This window comes from Dama dama, chromosome 21 (assembly GCF_033118175.1).
Source record: "Dama dama isolate Ldn47 chromosome 21, ASM3311817v1, whole genome shotgun sequence".
NCBI classification, from domain to species: Eukaryota; Metazoa; Chordata; class Mammalia; order Artiodactyla; family Cervidae; genus Dama; species Dama dama.
Genome location: NC_083701.1, coordinates 20,993,732 through 21,016,265, shown reverse-complemented (window position 1 = coordinate 21,016,265; position 22,534 = coordinate 20,993,732). Strand labels below are relative to the sequence as shown.

The following is a 22,534-nucleotide window of genomic DNA, read 5'->3' as shown; positions in this document are numbered from 1 at the left end:
ACAGGGCTTCCTGGCTGGCTCAGCGGTAAAGAATCCAACTGCCAATGAAGGAGATGAGGGTTCAATCCCTCGGTCTGGAAGAAGACCCTGGAGAAGGAAATGACAACCCACTCCAGTATTCTTGCCTGGAGAATCCCATGGACAGAGGAGCCTGGTGGGCTACAGTCCATGGGGTCGCAAAAAGTCCAACACAATTAAGCACACATACACATTCTTTAAAGTATGCAAAGCAGAAGTGGACAGTGCTCAGTGTGTGTGGCTGAGTTTCTTTAAGAAATACTATCAACTGCAAAAGTTGACATCATTCTAAAGAAACAACTAGCAAAACGGATACAAAAGCTATCTGGAATTTTACCGAATTCTCAGTGACTTCCTATTGCAATAATCCTGTGTACAACATAGAAGTGTAATTGATTTATGACAGCTGAATATGCAGCTCCACACTCAGAGAGACAATGTAACCCTGAGGCTTAAGTATAATACATATATGTGTGTGTGTGTGTGTGTGTGTGTGTGTGTGCGCGCGTGCGTGTGTGTGTGTGTGTGTGTGTACACACATATGTCTTTCTTTGCATATACCTTTTTACTTTCTACATTCTCTAACTCCAAGTCTTATTCAGATCTTTTTCTTCTGCATTTTACACAGCAAATACAGCTCTGGTAACAACTGAAGCTTAAATTCAGACTATCTCCAGTTGACCTTCTACTTCATCCTCCGAGGACCTGACAAACTTCCCCTTGTGTCCCTCTCCCACGGAGGGACCTTGGAATCTGCTTAAGACTTAGCTAAGTCGATGTGTATTTCTCTCTGCTCTATCTTTTCTCTTACGTGTTTTTCTTTTCCATGCCTTCACCTTGTATTTTCCTTCATATCCAGGCATTGTTTATCTTCATAAACTGCCTGTGAACCCAGGACCCCAACTGGCCAAGCAAAGCCTTTACAATCATCACTGCTTTTCGCTCCTACCTTTAGGATCTTACACATGATCTCGTAAACTGAAAAAGTTTTCTCTGCTCGGGTCCAGTCCCACGTGGTCACCTTGAAAAGATGAGAAAAGAACACATCATGTGTTTTAGAAAGATGGCCCCTACTTTCTTCTATTAATACACAGTGGTGCACCCATGATGTTCTCACACACATGCAAGGCAGTCTGAGTTGTGAGGGTTCCTCATGCACTGTTTCTGTTTCTGCTCCCCCCAGTTTCATACTTTCTCTTCCTCTTTCAGCAGACATTTCATATTATAAGCAACAACTTCCCATTGCTCAGTGTCTTAACGTATTTTAAGTAGTGTCTGTGTTATCTCTACATAAATACTAAGTGTTGTTTTGAGGGGAGTTAATTATTTTAATATGGGAAATGTAGCCAATATTTAGTAGTAGTTGTAAATGGAAAATACTGTGTTCATATTTTACTATGTAATAATCTGTTCTCTGTTTACCACTTGCTACACACAGAGAATACTGGACATCGTGTCAATACTGGCTTTGCATTTAAGAAAGACATATTTACATCAAGAAGTTTTTCTAAGTTGTTAACATTGTGAAGCACTAAACAGCATGTTGAAGCTGTTTCACTTGTTTGTGCTTTAAACATGTGCTTGTCTTGTCTGTCCAGTCCTAAGAAATTGTTCAGAGTAGGGCCAGTGTAAAGGGCGTAAGCATTTGTGATTTTTTTCTCTGTCTTCTGGGTGATTTGAACTTTATGTGCATATAGATACTAAACATTACAAGAAGTCTAACCTGATAATTCCAAGATCCTATGTAGTTATTAGACCTGTAAGCGAGTAGTCCAGCATTTAATATTTATAGTTGATAAATATTTATTGAGATTCTACTGTTGTGTAAGCTACATGTTTCCAAAAGCAAGACCTTAGGTGCAACAGGGCCTCATCCAAGTTTAATTTGAAGTCTGATGATTAAATATGGGATATTACAGGTTCTCAAAAGCACCACTGATTTATTTGACTTAGACCTGTCAAATAGTAAACATATTGAGCCTGGCAAAAATGCCAAAATGAAAATGCATCCTAGGTCTCTCAAGGGTTACAAAATCAGTGTTTAATGCTAGAACGTATATCTTTAAGCAAGAAATCTTCAGAAATATTTGGACTATTTTGCATTTTTTCCTGTACCTTATTTTCAAAATATATCACTAATATGCCCTTTGTCATTGTAAAGTTGATGTCACTATGCTGTGATAGCATGGGAAAAATAAGGGATGTTGAACAGAAATACTTACTGGAGGTGCCAGAAACTTGTAGAGGCAGGAGCCCCTCAGGGCCAGAAAGGCGGGTGAGTAGACACGGTCCTGAAGCGGATCTTGCTCCCGCGTTTCACACCAGCCCATGTAGACAATCTGCAAGGAAGTGGAATACAACTATCTGCCAACAGAGTCTCATTTCTGTGGATGTATAAAACATCACAAGATGGTTTCATTCTCTTATGACAGTATCAGATTAACTGCTGCAAAAAGTACATTAACCACATTTACCTTCAATAAATGAGTGTGAACCAGTCATCAGATTTTATAATATGTCTCCATCAATGTCTATAAACAATAACCTCCAAGGAACCAATGATTAGATTGATAACTGATTTCTCAAGAGAAAGCATGAAAGCCAGAATACCATGGAACATAAACATCAGGCTATAAAATGAGGACAACAATCGGCCTAGAATTCCATACATGGCAAAATTATCTTTTATTCATGATTTAATAAGGCTAACCCAAATTTGGGATGACTTTATGTATCTATTTTTACATTGATGGATTAAGTCTGAAAATTACAGCACCCGTGCACTGCTTTCTTTTGACTGATAAATATATTCAGAGAAGAGAAACATCTTAACCCATAGTATATCACTAGTCTAAATTTGTCTAACTCTATGGGGACAAAAAAATACCTTTCTATTTATAAGTAAGTAGACCTTAATCTGAGAAATACTGCAGGGAGATGAATGTAGCTAAACTTTGCTTTTTCCATAGCTCAGAATCACATATAAAATTATTTGGAAGTAGACTGTACATATCTATTGTGCTGTCTGTTGCCTTAGCAGCCATTAGGTTGAGATTCTTTTGCTTTAGAAAGTGTGTATGTTTTATTTAATCATGACAATATATTACATTTAGCTTTGAGTATTTGTGGGTTCTGCACTGGCGGATTCAACCAACTGTGGACTGTAAACACAGGGTAACATTTCACAGTTGTGTGAATTCACAAATGCGGAACCCACAGATGTGGAGAACGGATGTGGGACTTGAGAATCCGTAGACTTTGGTACTGGAGACAGTCTTCTGCAGGAACCAACAGATGGCAATAAGATCTGGATAATAAAAATAGTCATTAGACGGGAAGGGGTAATAATGTTAAACAGACTTGCACTGGACCCTGTTTGCAATATAAAGACAACTTTGTGGGTATTAGAGACTATTAACACTAGACCCAGTAGACATGGTCTACTCTACTTTGCTATCATTTTGTAGAGAAAGGGTTGATTTTTATTCCTTTAAAAGCAGATTAATCCTCAAACAAACAAATGCAATGCTGAGCAGGTTATTTAAAACATATGCTAAGCTCTTTTATGACAAATATGTGAAACATACTAGATAATGAAATAGAAAAGCACAGAAATGGTATTTTAAAACTGGGGAAATTTTACCTGCTTTAAAATGTGATTTAAAGGCTTTCTTTATTTTAATTTCTTTGTTAGTTTAATCATTACTATATAAATTTGCACACTGATCCTTAATTTTGTTCCCCTTTGCTATTTTTAACTTTTATTTGAAGGGGTTCATTCTCCAGTCTTTGAATGAAATTAAGAAAACTATCTCATTCATAATAGCAACAGAGAATATAAAATAATTAGGAATTAACTTAACCAAGGAGGTGGAAGATTTGTACACTGAAAACTGCAAAAATTTTAATGAAGGGAATTATAGATATAGATAAATAGTAAACATCTGTGTCCATGGATCGGAAGAATTAATATTTTAAGAGATCTGTAACATCCAAAGTGGCCACCAGTGCAGTGAATCCCAACCAAAATCCCTGTGGTTTCTTTAGGAAATCATCTTAAAGTCCACAGGAAATCATCTTAAAGTCCACAGAAGACCCTGAATAGTCATATCAATGTAAAATAAGAAGAACAAAGCTAGAGTCACTGCATGTTTTTATTTCAAATGTATTGCAAAATAACAGTCACCAAAGGACTAAGATACCAGCAGAAAAACAGATGTAGACCAACGGGACAGGATAGAACATCCAGAAATAAACCCATGCATATATGGTCTCTGAATGTTTGAGAGAAATGAGGAATGGCTAATCTCTTCAATAAATGGTATTAGGAGAACTTAATATCAACCTGCAAAAGAATGAAATGGGACCTTTGTCTCACACTGTATACAACAATCAATTCAAAATCAATTAGACTTAAATGTAAGACCTGAAACCATTGCAGTTTTAAAACTTATGCATTTCTGTGTAAAATCTCCCAGAGTGGCTGCAACTTAGAAGACAGGAAATGTCACATGTTGGTGAAGGGAGGGTGAATAGAAATGTAGAAGCCCATATACCGCTGGCGAGGCTTTGACCCTTCACGTCTAATATAAACGCACCTTGGTGTGGACACCTATTCCCCATTGCACACATGCAAGTGTGTTCCTTATGGCATTATTCTCAGTCTCAACCACGGACATGTGCTTAAAACTGATAAACCGTGTGCCCTCCAATATATGTTGTAGACAAACACTGTAGCAAACTGTGATACCATAAAGGAAGAGGATACAGCAAGGAAAATCCATGCATTGTAGTCACACAGAACAATGTAAGTGAATGTCATGGAACATAATGTGAACTGAAAGAAAGCAGAAACACAAGTGTATTTACACACATTATATACATATATGACCTTGATTCAGATAAACTACAGGAGTAGCTTACAATGCATTCATGGATGGGGTACAAAGACCTATAGCAAAGCTAAACAATCAGTACCCAGTTGTCAGGACAGTAGTTACTTTAGACGGATGCAAACCCAGTTTGAGTGGGGAAGACACACTGGGGAGATAGAATCTGAGTTGAACACAACCCACTCTTCCTGACCTAGACTGTGATTACACAGGGCTTTAGCTTTTAAATAATGAAGCTGTACATCTATGTTTTAGGAACTTTCTATTATGAAACCTCATTTTAAAAATAGCACACAATATGTACTATTAATAAAAGTTTTACAACAAATCCATCTTAAAAATAATAGATTTTATGAGTTTTACAGGCAGAAAATCTTCCAACAAATATGGTTAAATTGTCCTATTATTCTGGGGCTGCTACAATGAGGTAAAACTTTATTTATTATGAATTATATCACCCTAATCATTATATAGGATACACAGAAGAACTGTACAAAAAAGATCTTCACGACCCAGATAATCACAATGGTGTGATCACTGACCTAGAGCCAGACATCCTGGAATGTGAAGTCAAGTGGGCCTTAGAAAGCATCACTATGAACAAAGCTAGTGGATGTGATGGAATTTCAGTTGAGCTATTTCAAATCCTGAAAGATGATGCTGTGAAAGTGCTGCACTCAATATGCCAGCAAATTTGGAGAACTCGGCAGTGGCCACAGGACTGGAAAAGGTCAGTTTTCATTCCAATCCCTAAGAAAGGCAATCCCAAAGAATGCTCAAACTACCGCACAATTGCACTCATCTCTCGCGCTAGTAAAGTAATGCTCAAAATTCTCCAAGCCAGGCTTCAGCAATACATGAACCGAGAACTTCCAGATGTTCAAGCTGGTTTTAGAAAAGGCAGAGGAACCAAAGATCAAATTGCCAATATCTGCTGGATCATCGAAAAAGCAAGAGAGTTCCAGAAAAACATCTATTTCTGCTTTATTGACTATGCCAAAGCCTTTGACTGTGTGGATCACAAGAAACTGTGGAAAATTCTGAAAGAGATGGGAATACCAGACCACCTGACCTGCCTCTTGAGAAACCTGTATGCAGGTCAGGAAGCAACAGCTAGAACTGGACATGGAACAACAGACTGGTTCCAAATAGGAAAAGGAGTATGTCAAGGCTGTATATTGTCACCCTGCTTATTTAACTTCTATGCAGAGTACATCATGAGAAATGCTGGGCTGGAAGAAGCACAAGCTGGAATCAAGATTGCCGGGAGAAATATAAATAACCTTAGATATGCAGATGACACCACCCTTATGGCAGAGAGTGAAGAGGAACTAAAAAGCCTCTTGATGAAAGTGAAAGAGGAGAGTGAAAAAGTTGGCTTAAAACTCAACATTAAGAAAACTAAGATCATGGCATCTGATCCCATCACTTCATGGGAAATAGATGGGGAGATAGTGGAAACAGTGTCAGACTTTAGTTTTTGGGGCTCCAAAATCACTGCAGATGATGATTGCAGCCATGAAATTAAAGACGCTTACTCCTTAGAAGGAAAGTTATGACCAACCTAGACAGCATATTAAAAAGCAGAGACATTACTTTGCCAGCAAATGTTCGTCTAGTCAAGGCTATGGTTTTTCCAGTGGTCATGTATGGATGTGAGAGTTGGACTGTGAAGAAAGCTGAGCACCAAAAAATTGATACTTTTGAACTGTGGTGTTGGGGAAGACTCTTGAGAGTCCCTTGGACTGCAAGGAGATCCAACCAGTCCATCCTAAAGGAGATCACTCATGGGTGTTCACTGGAAGGACTGATGCTGAAGCTGAAACTCCAGCACTTTGGCCACCTCATGCGAAGAGTTGACTCATTGGAAAAGACCCTGATGCTGGGAGGGATAGGGGGCAGGAGGAGGAGGGGACGACAGAGAATGAGATGGCTGGATGGCATCACCGACTCGATGGGCATGAGTTTGAGTCAACTCTGGGAGTTGGTGATGGACAGGGAGGCCTGGTGTGCTGCAATTCATGGGGTCGCAAAGAGTTGGACACGACTGAGCGACTGAACTGAACTGAATCATTATATTATTGCTCATTTAAGTCAGAGTATTTAATTCAATTTGATAAAACTTACAGTTTCCCTATGTTTATGACTTCTCTACATTGACAAGAGAAAAGAAGAGAATAAAGTGGTGTACACAATCAAGAGATGGAAATAACTGAGCTTCCTAAGACCATGCGATTTGGAATTGACTGTCTCTTTCCATCTCTATAATTTACTAGAAGCTGAAATATTAAGAATGATGTACTGATATTTTTCAAGAATTATCATTAAATACAATTTCTTAAAATTTGAACTGATTGTAGCTATGAGGAATGAGCTGAAGATGTAACTAATAAAAATGGGATTATTGGATCTGAAAGGGATATTTCTTCATATTTGTTCTCCAGGCCAAAGATTGACCTTATTACTTTCTGTGCCAAGGGAAAGGGCTGCTCTCAGTTTGGCAGAAAGGTCAGAATACAGTTTCTGCTTCTCATCATTAACCTGATTCGTGGGAATAATTACATGGTTGAGGAGACATAATGCATTTTCAGTAAATTCATCCAACACTTGTCACACCAAATAATAACTCTAAAGAAAAACTGTGTCACTTAACCTTATTTTAAAAAGAAATAGATGAGCAATACAAGTATATTTCAAATAGAATACTTTAGAAATAAGTAGAATTAAAGGGAAATCATTTTTTTATATAAACAAAATGACAAATGAACTGCCAACCATATATCATACAATTTTCAGATAAATATTTTGAAGACTTGCCTATTTTTCAGCTTTATTGAGGTATAAATTGACAGAGAAAAATGTAAAATGTTACAGTGATTTGCTATGCACATCTACTGTGAAACGATTCTTTCCATCTAGTTGATCAACACATCTATCATCTCACATATTTATTTATATATAAATATATATTATAACATTCCATTCAGTTCAGTCACTCAGTCACATCCAACTCTTTGCGACCCCATGGACTGCAGCATGCCAGGCTTCCCTGTCCATTACCTACTCCCGGAGCTTGCTCAAACTCAAATCCATCGAGTCGGTGATGCCATCCAACCATCTCATCCTCTGTCATCCCCTTCTCCTCCTGCCTTCAATCTTTCCTAACATCAGGGTCTTTTCCAAGGAGTCAGTTCTCCACATCAGGTGGCCAAAGTATTGGAGTGTTAGCTTCAGCATCAATCCTTCCAATGTATATTCAGGACTGATTTCCCTTAGGACTGACTGGTGTGATCTCCTTGCAGTCCAAGGGACTCTCAGGAGTCTTCTCCAACATCACAGTTCAAAAGCATCAATTCTTTGGTGTGCAGCTTTCTTTATAGTCTAACTCTCATATCCAAACATGACTACTGGAAAACCCATAGCTTTGACCAGATGGACCTTTGTTGGCAAAGCAATGTCGTTGCTTTTTAATATGCTGTCTAGGACTGTCATAGCTTTTCTTCCAAGGAGCAAGTGTCTTTTAATTTCATGGTGGCAGTCACCATCTGCAGTGATTTTGGAGCCCAAGAAAATAAAGTCTCTCACTGTTTCCATTGTTTCCCCATTTATTTGCCATGAAGTGATGGAACCAGATGCCATGATCTTCGTTTTTTGAATGCTGAGTTTTAAGCCAGCTTATTCACTCTCCTCTTTCACCTTCATCATGAAGCTTAGTTCCTCTTCACTCTCTGCCATAATGGTGGTGTTATCTGCATATCTGCGGTTATTGATATTTCTTCCTACAATTTTGATTCCAGCTTGTTCTGATGTACTCTGCATATAAGTTAGACAAGCAGGGTGACAATATACAGCCTTGACATTCTCCTTTCCCAATTTTGAACCAGTCCATTGTTCCATGTTGGGTTGTAACTGTTGCTTCTCGACCTGCATACAGAATTCTCAGGAGGTAGTTAAGGTGTTCTGGTATTCCATCTCTTTCAGAATTTCCCATAATTTGTTGTGATCCACACTGTCAAAGCCTTTGTCATAGTCAATAAAGTCGAAGTAGATGTTTTTCTGGAATTCTCTTGCTTTTTCTATGATCCATCTGTTGTTGGCAATTTGCTCTGGTTCCTCTGCCTTTTGTAAATCCAGCTTGAACATCTGGAAGTTCTCGGTTCATATTCTGTTGAAGACTCCATTGGAGAATTTTCAGCATTGCTCTGCTAGTATATGAGATGAGTGCAGTTGTGTGGTAGTTTGAACATTCTTTGACATTGCCTTTCTTTGGGATTAGAATGAAAACTGACCTTTTCCACTCCTGTGGCTACTGCTGAGTTTTCCAAATTTGCTGGCATACTGAATGCAGCACTTTAAAAGCATTATCTTTTAGAATTTGAAATAGCTCTACTGGAATTCTATTACCCCCACTAGCCTTGTTTGTAGTGATGCTTCATAAGGCCCACTTCACTTCAGACTCCAGGATGTCTGGCTCTAGGTGGGTGATCACACCATCATGGTTATCTGGGTCATTAAGATATTTTTGTATAGTTCTGTGTAGTCTTGTCAAGTTTTCCTAATATCTTCTGCTTCTGTTAGGTCCATACCATTTTTGCCCTTTATTGTGCCCATCTTTGCATGAAATGTTCCCTTGGTATCTCTAATTTTGTTGAAGAGATCTCTAGTTTTTCCCTTTCTATTGTTTTCCTCTATTTCTTCGCATTGGTCGCTGAGGAAGGCTTCCTTATCTCTCCTTGCTGTTCTTTGGAACTCTGCATTCAGATGGGTATATCTTTCCTTTTCTCCTTTGCCTTTAGCTTCTCTTCTTTTCTCAGCTATATGTAAGGTCTCCTCAGACAACCATTTTGTCTTTTGTGTTTCTTTTTCTTGGGGATGGGTATAATTTATATTACAATATAAATTCACATAATTTTGATGAGGACATTTAAGTTCTCATCTCTTAGAAAATTTTAAATACTCAGTGTTATCAACCAGTCACCATATGCACATAGGGTCCTCAAACATTGTTCTTCCTATATGTGTAAGTCTGTACCCTTACACTGGTCTCTCCCTGTTTCCTCCACCCCCCAGCTGCTGGCAGCCATAGTTCTACCCTCTGTTTTTCTGAGTTTATTTTCTTATTCCATATATAAGTGATACAGTGCATTATTTATCTTTCTCTTTTAGCATAGTGACTTTAAACTTCATCCATGTTGACACAAATCCCAGGATTTCCTTCATTTTCATGGCTAAATAATATTTCACATGTATGTGTGTATGTGTGTGTGTGTGTATATATATACATGTATATAGTATATAAACTCTCTATTATCCATTAACCTGTCAACAGCTTGTTTCCATATCTTGGCTATTATAAGTAACACTATAGTTACATGGGAGGGCAGATGTCTCTTCAAGACCCTGTTTTTGTTTCCTTTGAGAATATACCCAGATATGGCATTCCCAGAAGGAAACAACAACCCACGCCAGTACTCTTGTTTGGAGAATCCCGTGAACAGAGGATCCTTGTGGGCTACAGTCCATGGGGTAGCAAAGAATCGGACACGGCTGAGTGACTGAGCACGATGGCATTGCTGGATCATGTGGTAGCTCTATTTTTAATTTTTTGAGGATCCTCCATACTGTTTCTTGTAGCAGTGGTTGCATCAGTTTATGTTCTCACCAACAGTGCACTAGGGCTCCTTTCTCACATCCCCATCAATACTTATCTCTTACCTTTTTATATCAGCCATTGTGGTTTTGATTGCATAAACTTTTGATTGCCTGTTTTAAACTACATGTGAAAACACATCCATTATGTGAAGCCTGTGCTGCATAGCAAGATGTTATTCTTTAATTTTTGATCATTTTATTTTATATTACTTTTTTCCAGTTTTAAATAAACTTTATTTTGCAGAGCTGTTTTAGATTCACAGCATCATTGAGTGGAAGGTATGGAGGTTTCCCAAAGATGTCGCACCCTGCTACCTCACACCTGGGTAATCCCCACTATCAACATCCCCCCACAGACAGCACATCTGTTACAGTTGCTGATTCTATATAGATACACTTTATTGCCTAAAGTCCTCCATTTACTTTAGGGTGGCTCTTGGTGTTGTACGTTCTATAGGTTTTAACAAATGTGTAGGGACATGTATCCACTACTCTAGTATCATACAGAATAATTTCACTGCCCTAAGAACCTACTGTGCTAAGCCTATTCATCCCTCCCTACTCAACCCCTAGAAATCAATGCCCTTTTCAGTCTTGCCAGCATTTTGCCCTTTCCAAAACGGCATACAGTTAGACTCAAACAGCACATAGCTCGTTCAGACTGACCTCCTTCATTTACCATCACATGTTTAGTTACACGTGGGTCTTTCGTGGCTGGACAGCTCACTTCATTTTATCACCAAACAGCATCCCACTGTCTGGATGTACCAAAGGGTATTCATCCTTTCACCCATGGAAGACCACTGGGCTGCTTCTGAGTTTGGGCCATTATGATAAAATAAAAGTGCTGTACACAGCAAATGCATGGCTTTCTGTGTGGACACAGGCTTTCAACTAAGGTAAATACCATGAAGGGGTGATTGCCAAAATGGGCGGTTAAAGTATACCTAGTTTTATAAGACGCAACCAAACTGCCTTCCACAGTAGCTGTGTGCACACCTGCATCCCCACCAGCCTGGATGAGAGCTCCCACTGCTCCACACCCTCAGCAGCGCTTGGTGCTGTCAGCGCTCTGGATGTTGGCCGTTGTAAAAGGAGTGTAGTGGTATCAATATTAATGAAACTTAAAAGCTTTTGCACTACAAAGGAAACTATAAGTAAGGTGAAAAGACAGCCCTCAGATTGGGAGAAAATAATAGCAAATGAAGAAACAGACAAAGGATTAATCTCAAAAATATACAAGCAACTCCTGAAGCTCAATTCCAGAAAAATAAATGACCCAATCAAAAAATGGGCCAAAGAACTAAACAGACATTTCTCCAAAGAAGACATACAGATGGCTAACAAACACATGAAAAGATGCTCAACATCACTCATTATTAGAGAAATGCAAATCAAAACCACAATGAGGTACCATTACACGCCAGTCAGGATGGCTGCTATCCAAAAGTCTACAAGCAATAAATGCTGGAGAGGGTGTGGAGAAAAGGGAACCCTCTTACACTGTTGGTGGGAATGCAAACTAGTACAGCCGCTATGGAAAACAGTGTGGAGGTTCCTTAAAAAACTGGACATAGAACTGCCATATGACCCAGCAATCCCACTTCTGGGCATACACACTGAGGAAACCAAATCTGAAAGAGACACGTGCACCCCAATGTTCATCGCAGCACTGTTTATAATAGCCAGGACATGGAAGCAACCTAGATGCCCATCAGCAGATGAATGGATAAGGAAGCTGTGGTACATATACACCATGGAATATTACTCAGCCATTAAAAAGAATTCATTTGAACCAGTCCTAATGAGATGGATGAAGCTGGAGCCCCTTATACAGAGTGAAGTAAGCCAGAAAGATAAAGAACATTACAGCATACTGACACATGTATATGGAATTTAGAAAGATGGTAACGATAACCCTATATGCAGAACAGAAAAAGAGACACAGAAATACAGAACAGACTTTTGAACTTTGTGGGAGAATGTGAGGGTGGGATATTTCAAAAGAACAGCATGTATACTATCTATGGTGAAACAGATCACCAGCCCAGGTGGGATGCACGAGACAAGTGCTCCGGCCTGGTGCACTGGGAAGACCCAGAGGAATCGGGTGGAGAGGGAGGTGGGAGGGGGGATCGGGATTGGGAATACATGTAAATCCATGGCTGATTCATATCAATGTATGACAAAACCCACTGGGAAAAAAAAAAAAAAAATCTCATCATTGTAGTTTGCGTTTTCCTGATGACATATGATTTGGGCCTTCTTTTCCTATGTTTACTTGCCATCTGTATTTCTTCTTTGGTGATGTATCTACTAGTGTCATTGGCCTCATTTTAAATCAAGTTGTTTTCTTATTCTTGAATTTCAAATGTTCTTTGTGTATTTTGGGTAACAGTCCTTTATCAGATATGTGTTCCGCAAATATTTTCTCCCAGTCTGTGGCTTGTATTCTCATCCTATTGATACCGCCTTTTGCAGAGCAAAGGTTTTACTTTTAATAAAGTTCACTTTAGCAATGATTTCTTTCATAGATCATGTCTTGGTGTTGTTTCTGAAATGTCATCACCATGTGAGGGCTGGTCATGAAAGGTGAGACCCATAGTGCCTGTCAGCCAATAAACAGCGTTGCTACAGATACCATGGAGAAACAAGACTCTCATCAGAATGGCTGGTAGAAAAGGTCAAAACTCTTAAGGCTTCGTTGCAACCTAAAAGATAAGATTTGTTAGTAGCTATATGTTTCAGGTTATAAATATTTAGGCCGGGGAGTTTAATTGGTCCTTTATTTGAATATAAGTATTTATTTAATTATGTATCACAACAGCAGAGGTGTAGTGGAATTTTTGCTGTCAATAAATATGTATAACTCTGCAAATAAAACATCATAAGCATGATTGTAGGGGATTCTGCTGTGGTCAATGAAACGTTTTAGTAGCCAAAGCTATGGTGCATTTGAAATTAATATGGAAGCAATAAAATCAAATCACATTTCTTACAATCTATTTTAATTTCACTGCTAAGCTGACATTACAATTTTTTCTACTACATAATTTCAAAGAAAAAAGACAATAAGTTTCCACATATAAGAGAAGTTTATGAAGGGAATCAAATTACTAAAAATTTAGAGAGCTCGGAGTGAGGCTTGGCTTAATTTCCCATTCTGCTAAAAGCCAATGAGTATAGGGCCATTGTGGAAATAAATAAGCCACTGAAATATAGAAATAGTTTATTTTCTGAAAACCATTTCTGTCACTAACAGATATTTCATAAAAGAGCAATTAGTTTCTCTTCTAAAAAACTTTAAACTTGTATTTCCATTTCAGTTCAGTTCAGTCACTCAGTCGTGTCCGACTCTGCGACCCCATGAACCACAGCACGCCAGGCCTCCCTCTCCATCACCAACTCCTGGAGTCCACCCAAACCCATGTCCACTGTGTTAGTGATGCCATCCAACCATCTCATCCTATGTCGTCCCCTTCTCCTCCTGCTCCCAATCCTCCCCAGCATCAGGGTCTTTTCCAATGAGTCAGCTCTCCGCATCAGGTGGCCAAGGTACTGGAGTTTCAGCTTCAACATCAGTCCCTCCAATAAACACCCAGGACTGATCTCCTTTAGGATGGACTGGTTGGATCTCCTTGCAGTTCAAGGGACTCTCAAGAGTCTTCTCCAACACCACAGTTCAAAAGCATAAATTCTTCGGTGCTCAGCTTTCTTTATAGTCCAACTCTCACATCCATACATGACCACTGAAAAAACCGTAGCCTTGACCAGATGGACCTTTGTTGGTAAAGTAATGTCTCTGCTTTTTAATATGCTATCTAGGTTGGTCATAACTTTCCTTCCAAGGAGTAAGCGTCTTTTAATTTCATGGCTGCAGTCACCATCTGCAGTGATTTTGGAGCCCAGAAAAATAAAGTCAGCCACTCTTTCCACTGTTTCCTCATCTATTTGCCATGAAGTGATGGAACTTAGTTTTCTGAATGTTGAGCTTTAAGCCAACTTTTTCACTCTCCTCTTTAACTTTCATCCAGAGGCTCTTTAGTTCTTCTTCACTTTCTGCCATAAGGGTGGTGTCATCTGTATATCTGAAGTTATTGATATTTCTCCTGGCAATCTTGATTCCAGCTTGTGCTTCCTCCAGCCCAGTGTTTCTCATGATGTACTCTGCATATAAGTGTGGGGCCACCCAAGACGGACGAGTCATGGTGGAGAGGTCTGACAGAATGTGGTCCACTGGAGAAGGGAATGGCAAACCACTTCAGTATTCTTGCATCGAGAACCCCATGAACAGTATGAAAAGGCAAAAAGATAGGACATTGAAAGATGAACTCCCCAGATCAGTGGGTGCCCAACATGCTACTGGAGATCAGTGGAGAATGATCTCCAGAAAGAATGAAGGGATGGAGCCAAAGCAAAAACAACACCAAGTTGTGGATGGGACTGGTGATAGAAGCAAGTTTTGATGCTGTAAAGAGCAATATTGTATAGGAACCTGGAATGTTAGGTCCAGGAATCAAGGCAAATTGGAAGTGGTCAAACAGGAGATGGCAAGAGTGAACATCGACATTCTAGGAATCAGCCAACTAAGATGGACTGGAATGGGTGAATTTAACTCAGATGATCATTATATCTACTACTGTGGGCAGGAATCCCTTAGAAGAAATGGAGTAGCTATCATAGTCAACAAAAGAGCCCGAAATGCAGTACTTGGATGCAATCTCAAAAATGACAGAATGATCTCTGCTCGTTTCCAAGGCAAACCATTCAATATCATGGTAATCAAAGTCTATGCCCCGACTAGTAACACTGAAGAAGCTGAAGTTGAACAGTTCTATGAAGACCAACAAGACCTTCTGGAACTAACACCCAGAAAAGATGTCCCTTTCATTATAAGGGACTGGAATGCAAAAGTAGGAAGTCAAGAAACACCTGGAGTAACAGGCAAACTTCGCCTTGGAGTACAGAATGAAGCAGGGCAAAGGCTAACAGAGTTCTGTCAAGAGAACGCACTGGTCATAGCAAACACCCTCTTCCAACAACACAAGAGAAGACTTTACACATGGAAATCACCAGATGGTCAACAGCGAAATCAGATTGATTATATTCTTTGCAGCCAAAGATGGAGAAGCTCTATACAGTCAGCAAAAACATGATCGGGAGCTGACTGTGGCTCGGATCATGAACTCCTTATCACCAAATTCAGACTTAAATTGAAGAAAGTGGGGGAAACCACTAGACCATTCAGGTATGACCTAAATCAAATCCCTTATGACTATACATGGAAGCGAGAAATAGATTTAAGGGACTAGATCTGATAGAGTATTTCCATTTAGTGCATTTTTAGTTTCTACTTTTGCATAAATAATATATTCTCCTTAATACCAGGCTGTAGTTAAGTTCTTGGGCTTCCCAGGTGGTGCAGTGGTAAAGAATTTACCTGACAATGCAGAAGATGCAGGAGACACAGTTTTCAATCTCTGTATTGGGAAGATCCCCTGGAAAAGGAAATGGCAACCCACTCCAATATTCTTGCCTGGAGAAACCCATGGACAGAGGAGTCGGTGGGCTACAGTCCATGGGGTTGAAATGAGTCAGACAAAACTGAGAGACTAAGCAGGAGCATGAGTTACATTCTTACACAATTTAAATGATGTTATAAAAACTCCAAAAACTGAATCAATAGAAAGAATCAATAGCAACAAGCATTCTTTAGCTTTCTGAGGACCGTAATCTTTTTTCTCTAACTTCAGTTAATCAAATCGACCATGAATGTAGATCTGGACAGAGGTGATCTACACACAAATTCATGATATCATTTGGTTGGTACAGGAAAACTACTACTGTATAGCATGGTGGTGGTTTAGTTGCTCAGTTGTGTCCAACTCTTTGTGATCCCATGGAGTGTAGCTTGCCAGGCTCCCCTGTCCATGGGATTTTCCAGGCAAGAATAATGGAGTGGGTTGCCATTTCTTTCTCCAGGGGATTTTCCCAACCCATAGATAGAACCTGGGTCTCCTGTATTGCAGGCAGATTCTTTACTGACTGAGTCACTGAGGAAGCCCACTGTAGATCATGCTCTAGACTAAACTCCAACTTAGTTATCAAATTCTCAATGATGTAAAACTATCTAAAGTGGAAAACTTGAGAGGGTTTCCTTCTGTTGGAAGAAAGTCTACTGAGGTAAACTGCAGTTACTTGCTCTTCTGGAGTGGAGGTCGGGAGATCATACAATCTCAAGAAGATTCTCAAGGGAAAGAAATATCATATGACATCCTTTTTATGCAGAATCTAAGAAGAAATGATACAAATGAACTTATAAAACAGAAACCGACTCACAGACCTACAGAATGAACTTCTAGTTACTGGGGGAAGGGATAATTAGGGAGTTTGGGATGGTCATGTACATTCTGCTGTGTTTAAGGTGGATAACCAACAAGGACCTACTGGACAGCACAGGGAACTCTGCTCAGTGTTATGTGGCAGCTTGGATGGGAGGGGAGCTTGAGGGAGAATGGATACATGTATATGTATGACTGAATCCCTTCACTGTTCACCTGAAACACAACATTGCTAATCAACTGTACTCCAATATAAAATTAAAAAAGGAGGGAAAAAAGGGAAAAAAGGAAGAGTTCAACATGTCAAGAAAACAGTTTTGCTTCCTCTTTATGGTCCAACTCTCACATCCATACATGACTACTGGAAAAACTGTATCTTTGACTACATGGACCTCTGTTGGCAAAGTAAAGTCTCTTCTTTTTAATATGCTGTTTTAAGTTTGTCATAGTTTTTCTTTCAAGAAGCAAACATCTTTTAATTTCATGGTGGCAGTCACCGTTTGCAGTGATTTTGGAGCCCAAGAAAATAAAGTCTCTCACTGTTTCCATTGTTTCCCCATCTAATTGCCATGAAGTCATGGGAGCTGATGCCATGATCTTCGTTTTTTGAACGTTGAGTTTGAAGCCAGCATATTCACTTTCCTCTTTCACTTTCATCAAGAGGCTCTATAGTTTGTCTTTGATTTCTGCCATAAGGGCAGTATCATCTGCATATCTGAGGTTATTGATATTTCTCCCGGCAATCTTGATTCCAGCTTGTGCTTCCTCCAGCCCAGCATTTCTCATGATGTACTCTGTATATAAGTTATATAAGCAGAGTGACAATATACAGCCTTGACCTTCTCCTTTCCCAATTTTGAACCAGTCCGTTGTTCCATGTCTGGTTCTAACTGTTGTTTCTTGACCTGCATACAGATTTCTCAGGAGGCAGGCATTCTGGTATTCCCATCGCTAAGAATTTTCCACAGTTTGTTGTGATCCACACAGTCAAAAGGTTTATCATAGTCAATCAAGCAGAAGTAGATTTTTTTTTGGAACTCTGTTGCTTTGGTGATGATCTAACAGATGTTGCCAATTTGATCTCTGGTTCTTCTGCGTTTTCTAAATCCAGCTTGAATATCTAGAGGTTCTTGGTTCATGTACTATTGAAGCCTGACTTGGAGAATCTTGAGCATTACTTTGCTAGCATGTGAGAGGAGTACAATTGTGTAGGTAGTTTGAACATTCTTTGGCATTGCCTTTCTTAGGGATTGGAATGAAAACTGACCTTTTCCAGTCCTGTGACCACTGCTGAGTTTTCCAATTTTGCTGGCATATTGAGTGCAGCACTTTCACAGGATTGTCTTTTAGGATTTGAAATAGCTCAGCTGGAAATCCTGTGCTGCGCAGCATGTGGGATCTTAGTTCCCCACCCAGGCTTGAATCCATTCCCCCTGCATCGGAAGTGTGGAGTCTTAACCACTGGACTGCTAGGGTAGTCCCCTTGATACAATAGTGTGGGTTAAAGGAAATATTTCAAAGAGAATTACAGTATGATATTTTAAATTTATTCTTTCATCTTAAAATACAGAAACTAGACAATAAATTAATATCTAGATAGTTAATTTGAATAAATTCTTTGAGAAACTAAATACATCTGTTATTATGACTTATTTAAATACATTAGAAAATAATCCAAATCAATCCTGAGATGTTTGTGATCAATCTTCCCTTTGTCAAAAAGATAAGGCATCCAATTTGGGGTCTTGTTTGGAGCAAAGATAAAATAGAAGCCTGTCATTGACTAAAGACTGAACTAAATGTTGTGAGAAAAGACTTACGCAATCTGTATCATAAGTCTGTTCTCACAATTCAGCTGCTTCCTAACCTTGGAAAAGTCATTTAACCAATACTGCATGTTAAGCTCCTGAAAAGGAAAGATGGATTATTTATGCCGGGTCATCAAAGCCTAAAAAGGTTTAGCTTCTAGAGATAACATAAAGAGAATGCACTGAACAGAATTAACCTTTTGAGGTTTTTCTCTGTGTAAAATGAGAAAACTAAATGCAATAATCTATAAACTAACTCTAAATTAAAGGCTTTGTAACTGTAACAAATATGACAGTATCATGTGTGCATGCATGCTAAGTCACTTAAATCATGTCCGATTCTTTGGGACCCCATGGACTATAGCCTGCCAGGCTCCTCTGTCAATGGGATTCTCCAGGAAAGAACAATGAAGTGGGTTTGCCATGCTCTCCTCCAGGGGATCTTTCCAACCCAGGAGCTGAACCCAAGTCTCAAGTCTCCTGTGTCTCCAGCAGGTGGGTTCTTTACCACTAGCATCACCTGGGAAGCCCTGATTGTATCATAAGAAACTTATTCATCACAAAACACCTGAGTCCAAAACAAGTAAGCATAAAATGCTAAGATTTAGAGGTAATTTTAGTTATGATCTTGAAGAACAGTGAGGTATCAGCATGTTTCTTATCAGGTAAATGCAACCATGGACTGGAACCACCAGTGTGCTGGGAGCAGGGGCAGTGGGACCACTCACAGGCTAGGCTCCTATTCTACCTGCTGGATGCGTTTTGATACCCAGACCCTGGCAGGTGGTGGTGTTGCAGGACTCAGCCCTGGATGACCATGAGGAAAGGGTTTGCCTGCCTGTTCAGAATGCCTATCCTGGACTGTTAGTGAGAAGTTAATCTTATATCATGTTTAAGACATTACACTGTCGGTATTCTCTGTTATGGCAGCTTAGCCTAATATAATGATTAGAGAAATGAATACTGTAATAATTAATTGTTTTAAGCATTGATATAAGCATTATTATCATTCTTTAAAGCTGCTTTTACATATGATCTAATTATATGATGGTCTATCTCAGGACTATGGTTTTTCCAGTAGTCATGTATGGATGTAAGAGTTGGACCATAAATAATGCTGAGTGCTGAAGAATGTATGCCTTCTAACTGTGCTGTTGGAGAAGACTCTTGAGAGTCCCTTGAACTGCAAGGAGATCAAACCAGTCAGTCCTAGCAGAAATCAGCCCTGAAAATTCATTGGAGGGACTGATGTTGAAAGTGAAGCTCCAATCCTCTGGCCACCTGATGCAAAGAACCAATTCATTGGAAAAGACTCTGATGCTGGGAAAGACTGAAGGCAGGAGGAGAAATGGGAAACAGAGGATGAGATGGTCAGTAGGCATCACCTACTCAATGGACATGAATTTGAGCAAACTCTGGGAGATGGTAAAGAACAAGGAAACCTGGTGTGCTGCAACCCATGGGGTTGCAAAGAGTAGGACATGACAGCAATTGAACAAAAACAACCATCTCAGGAACCAGAATAGTTATCTCCTCAAAACTCAGTGTCTTACTTATACAAACAGATGATGAGTTTACACTAGTCCTTCCTTTCTAAGTTATTATAAATCCTTGTCCGTGGCCTAATCCTGCCAGACAGCTTGCAGGATGTGGGAAGTGAAGTCACTTCCTGCAGCTCATACTAACTGAGCCTCCAGATTACCACTGGGTCCTGAGCTATGTTATCAAGCACAAGTCTTAAGAGAATTCCTTAGAATCATTTAAAATTTTTGAAGAACTAAAGAAAATGGAAAGTTTTTAAAAAGCTAATGTCACCATGATAACTGACGGCCCACAGTTCTGCCTCATTCCCTTCTCCTAAGGATGTGTAAGAACCTAAGAATAGTGTAGATGCCACCCCCTTAATTATAAAAGGTTATATGGTGGTGGAAAAGAGCTACTGCATATGTAACTAAAGCCTCTAATCAGAGCTGAATCAGGTAAGCCATTAAAGGAACCCTGGAAAGAGCAGGATGATGCCCTTGGCCTTGAGGACACCAATGTGCAGGAGAGAACCCTGTTCTCAAATTCATGTCCACTGAGTTGGTGATATCATCCAACCATCTCATCCTCTGGATGAGAGGAATGACAGGCAGCTCCTAGAAGCCAAGGGTCTCAGCCCCACAGTCTGAATGGGACCCTTGAAGAGGACTCCAAGCCTCCCATGAGATGATAACAAAGGTCAGAACCATGATTGCAGTCTTGTGAGACCCTGGGAGGAGGATCCGAGCTTGGACTCTTGACCAGCACAAACTGGGAGATAATAAGTGTGTGCTGTGTGATGTGGCTGCATACACGGTCACAAGTTGTACACTGGAAAATGAACAGGATTTTTTTTACTGGAATAGAGTTCTGCTTTAATAAATAGCCAAGGGGTGGGAGCAGCTTGGATTTGAGATGCAGTTGGAGGAGACTGGAAAAGTATGGGGCGGTGGGGAGGAGAGTGAGTCTAGATCACAGAAGACTTAATCTCACCATTGGCAGAAACCTGAACAGGGGGCAGTTGCCTGCCAGGGACAGATCAAAAGAGAGTCAGGAGCATGTTACTGGAAACTAGAAGACAGAGACTCTTGCTGGTCATGGCAGGAAGCTTGACGTCACTGTTTCCTGCAGGAATGTGGAAAGCAGAAACGGTCAGTAATCATGTCTACCTGGTTACAACCCTACGCTGAAGGTGCTGCCTGGTTTCTTCTTTATTCGATCATAAAATGTGAGAAGAAGGGAGGAAGGGAGGAACTTGGTGACAAACTATTAGATTCAAATAAACAGGGTTTGGCGATTCTTTTGTGTATGTGTGTGTGTCCATAAGTTTTCTTATTATTTTTTTGTTGGAGGTGAATTGCTTTATAAACTTGTGTTGGGCTTGATGACTCTGAATATTCACAGCTTCTCCAGATGCCAAAATATGCTGAAAGTTGGGTGGCTTTTGAAATCCTAGCGTAGAGGCAATCCTAGGTATGTGACTATAAAAGCTTTTCCCCAAATCTTAGAAGGATCAAAACTTCTCACCGAGGGTCTTCTGAAGGGATTAAGAACTTGACTCAGAGATCGACTCAGCTAAACCGGAGGGTCTCTAGAAATCTGAAGGTGTTTGTTGTCCCCAGGCCTCTCAGCAGGAGTCTGAGAGAGAGAGACCAACTCAGAAAGATCTGTGAACTTAGCTTTTGTCCCACAGAGTGAAGGAATGCATTTGAAATCTATGAGAGTCCTAGAAACTGGTAAGAAAGCTGTTTGAGCAGCAACTGGGACAGAGTGAGTACAGAATCAAAGGAGGCTTTGAGAATCCCTAAATGCTACTGGCAGGGAAAGTCCATGAAACTGCTCAGGGACAGACACTACTACCTTTCATGATGGAGAGACTGACCTTTGTTCAGAGGTCAGGAGCCCAGGGCTGTAGCGGAGATCTAAGGAGCCTGGCCATGCACTCCATGCTAGGAAGCAAGGTGCAGTGGTTTTCCTTTGTGTCATTCTTCCTTATGAAACATTGTGTACTCCACTTTCTCATCTCTCAAGAGAACGTCAAGTGAACCACATATAGTTTTAACTATTGATCTGGTTTCTCTCCACTGTTGTTTAGTTGCTAAGTCATGCCTGACTCTTTTGCAACTCCATGGGCTGTAGCCCACCAGGCTCCTCTGTCCACGGGATTCTCCAGGCAAGAATACTGGAGTGGGTTGCCATGCCATCTTTCAGGGGATCTTTCCAACCCAGGGATGAAACCCACATCTCCTGCATTGGCAGGCAGGATCTTTACCACTGAGTCACCTGGGAAGTTTTCTCCCTC

General features: G+C 40.0%; 1 protein-coding gene across 2 annotated transcripts in view; it reads right to left on the bottom strand.

Moving 5' to 3' along the window:
- Positions 1–22,534, bottom strand: part of SNTG1 (syntrophin gamma 1) — a 136,980-nt gene that overhangs the window by 28,961 nt on the left and 85,485 nt on the right. For both annotated transcript variants that reach the window (XM_061122805.1, XM_061122806.1), the window contains exons 12-13: positions 2,241–2,357; positions 968–1,039 (exon numbers count right to left, since the gene is read on the bottom strand). In XM_061122805.1, the coding sequence (XP_060978788.1) occupies positions 968–1,039; positions 2,241–2,357 (189 nt within the window). The remainder of the gene's footprint in view (positions 1–967; positions 1,040–2,240; positions 2,358–22,534) is intronic.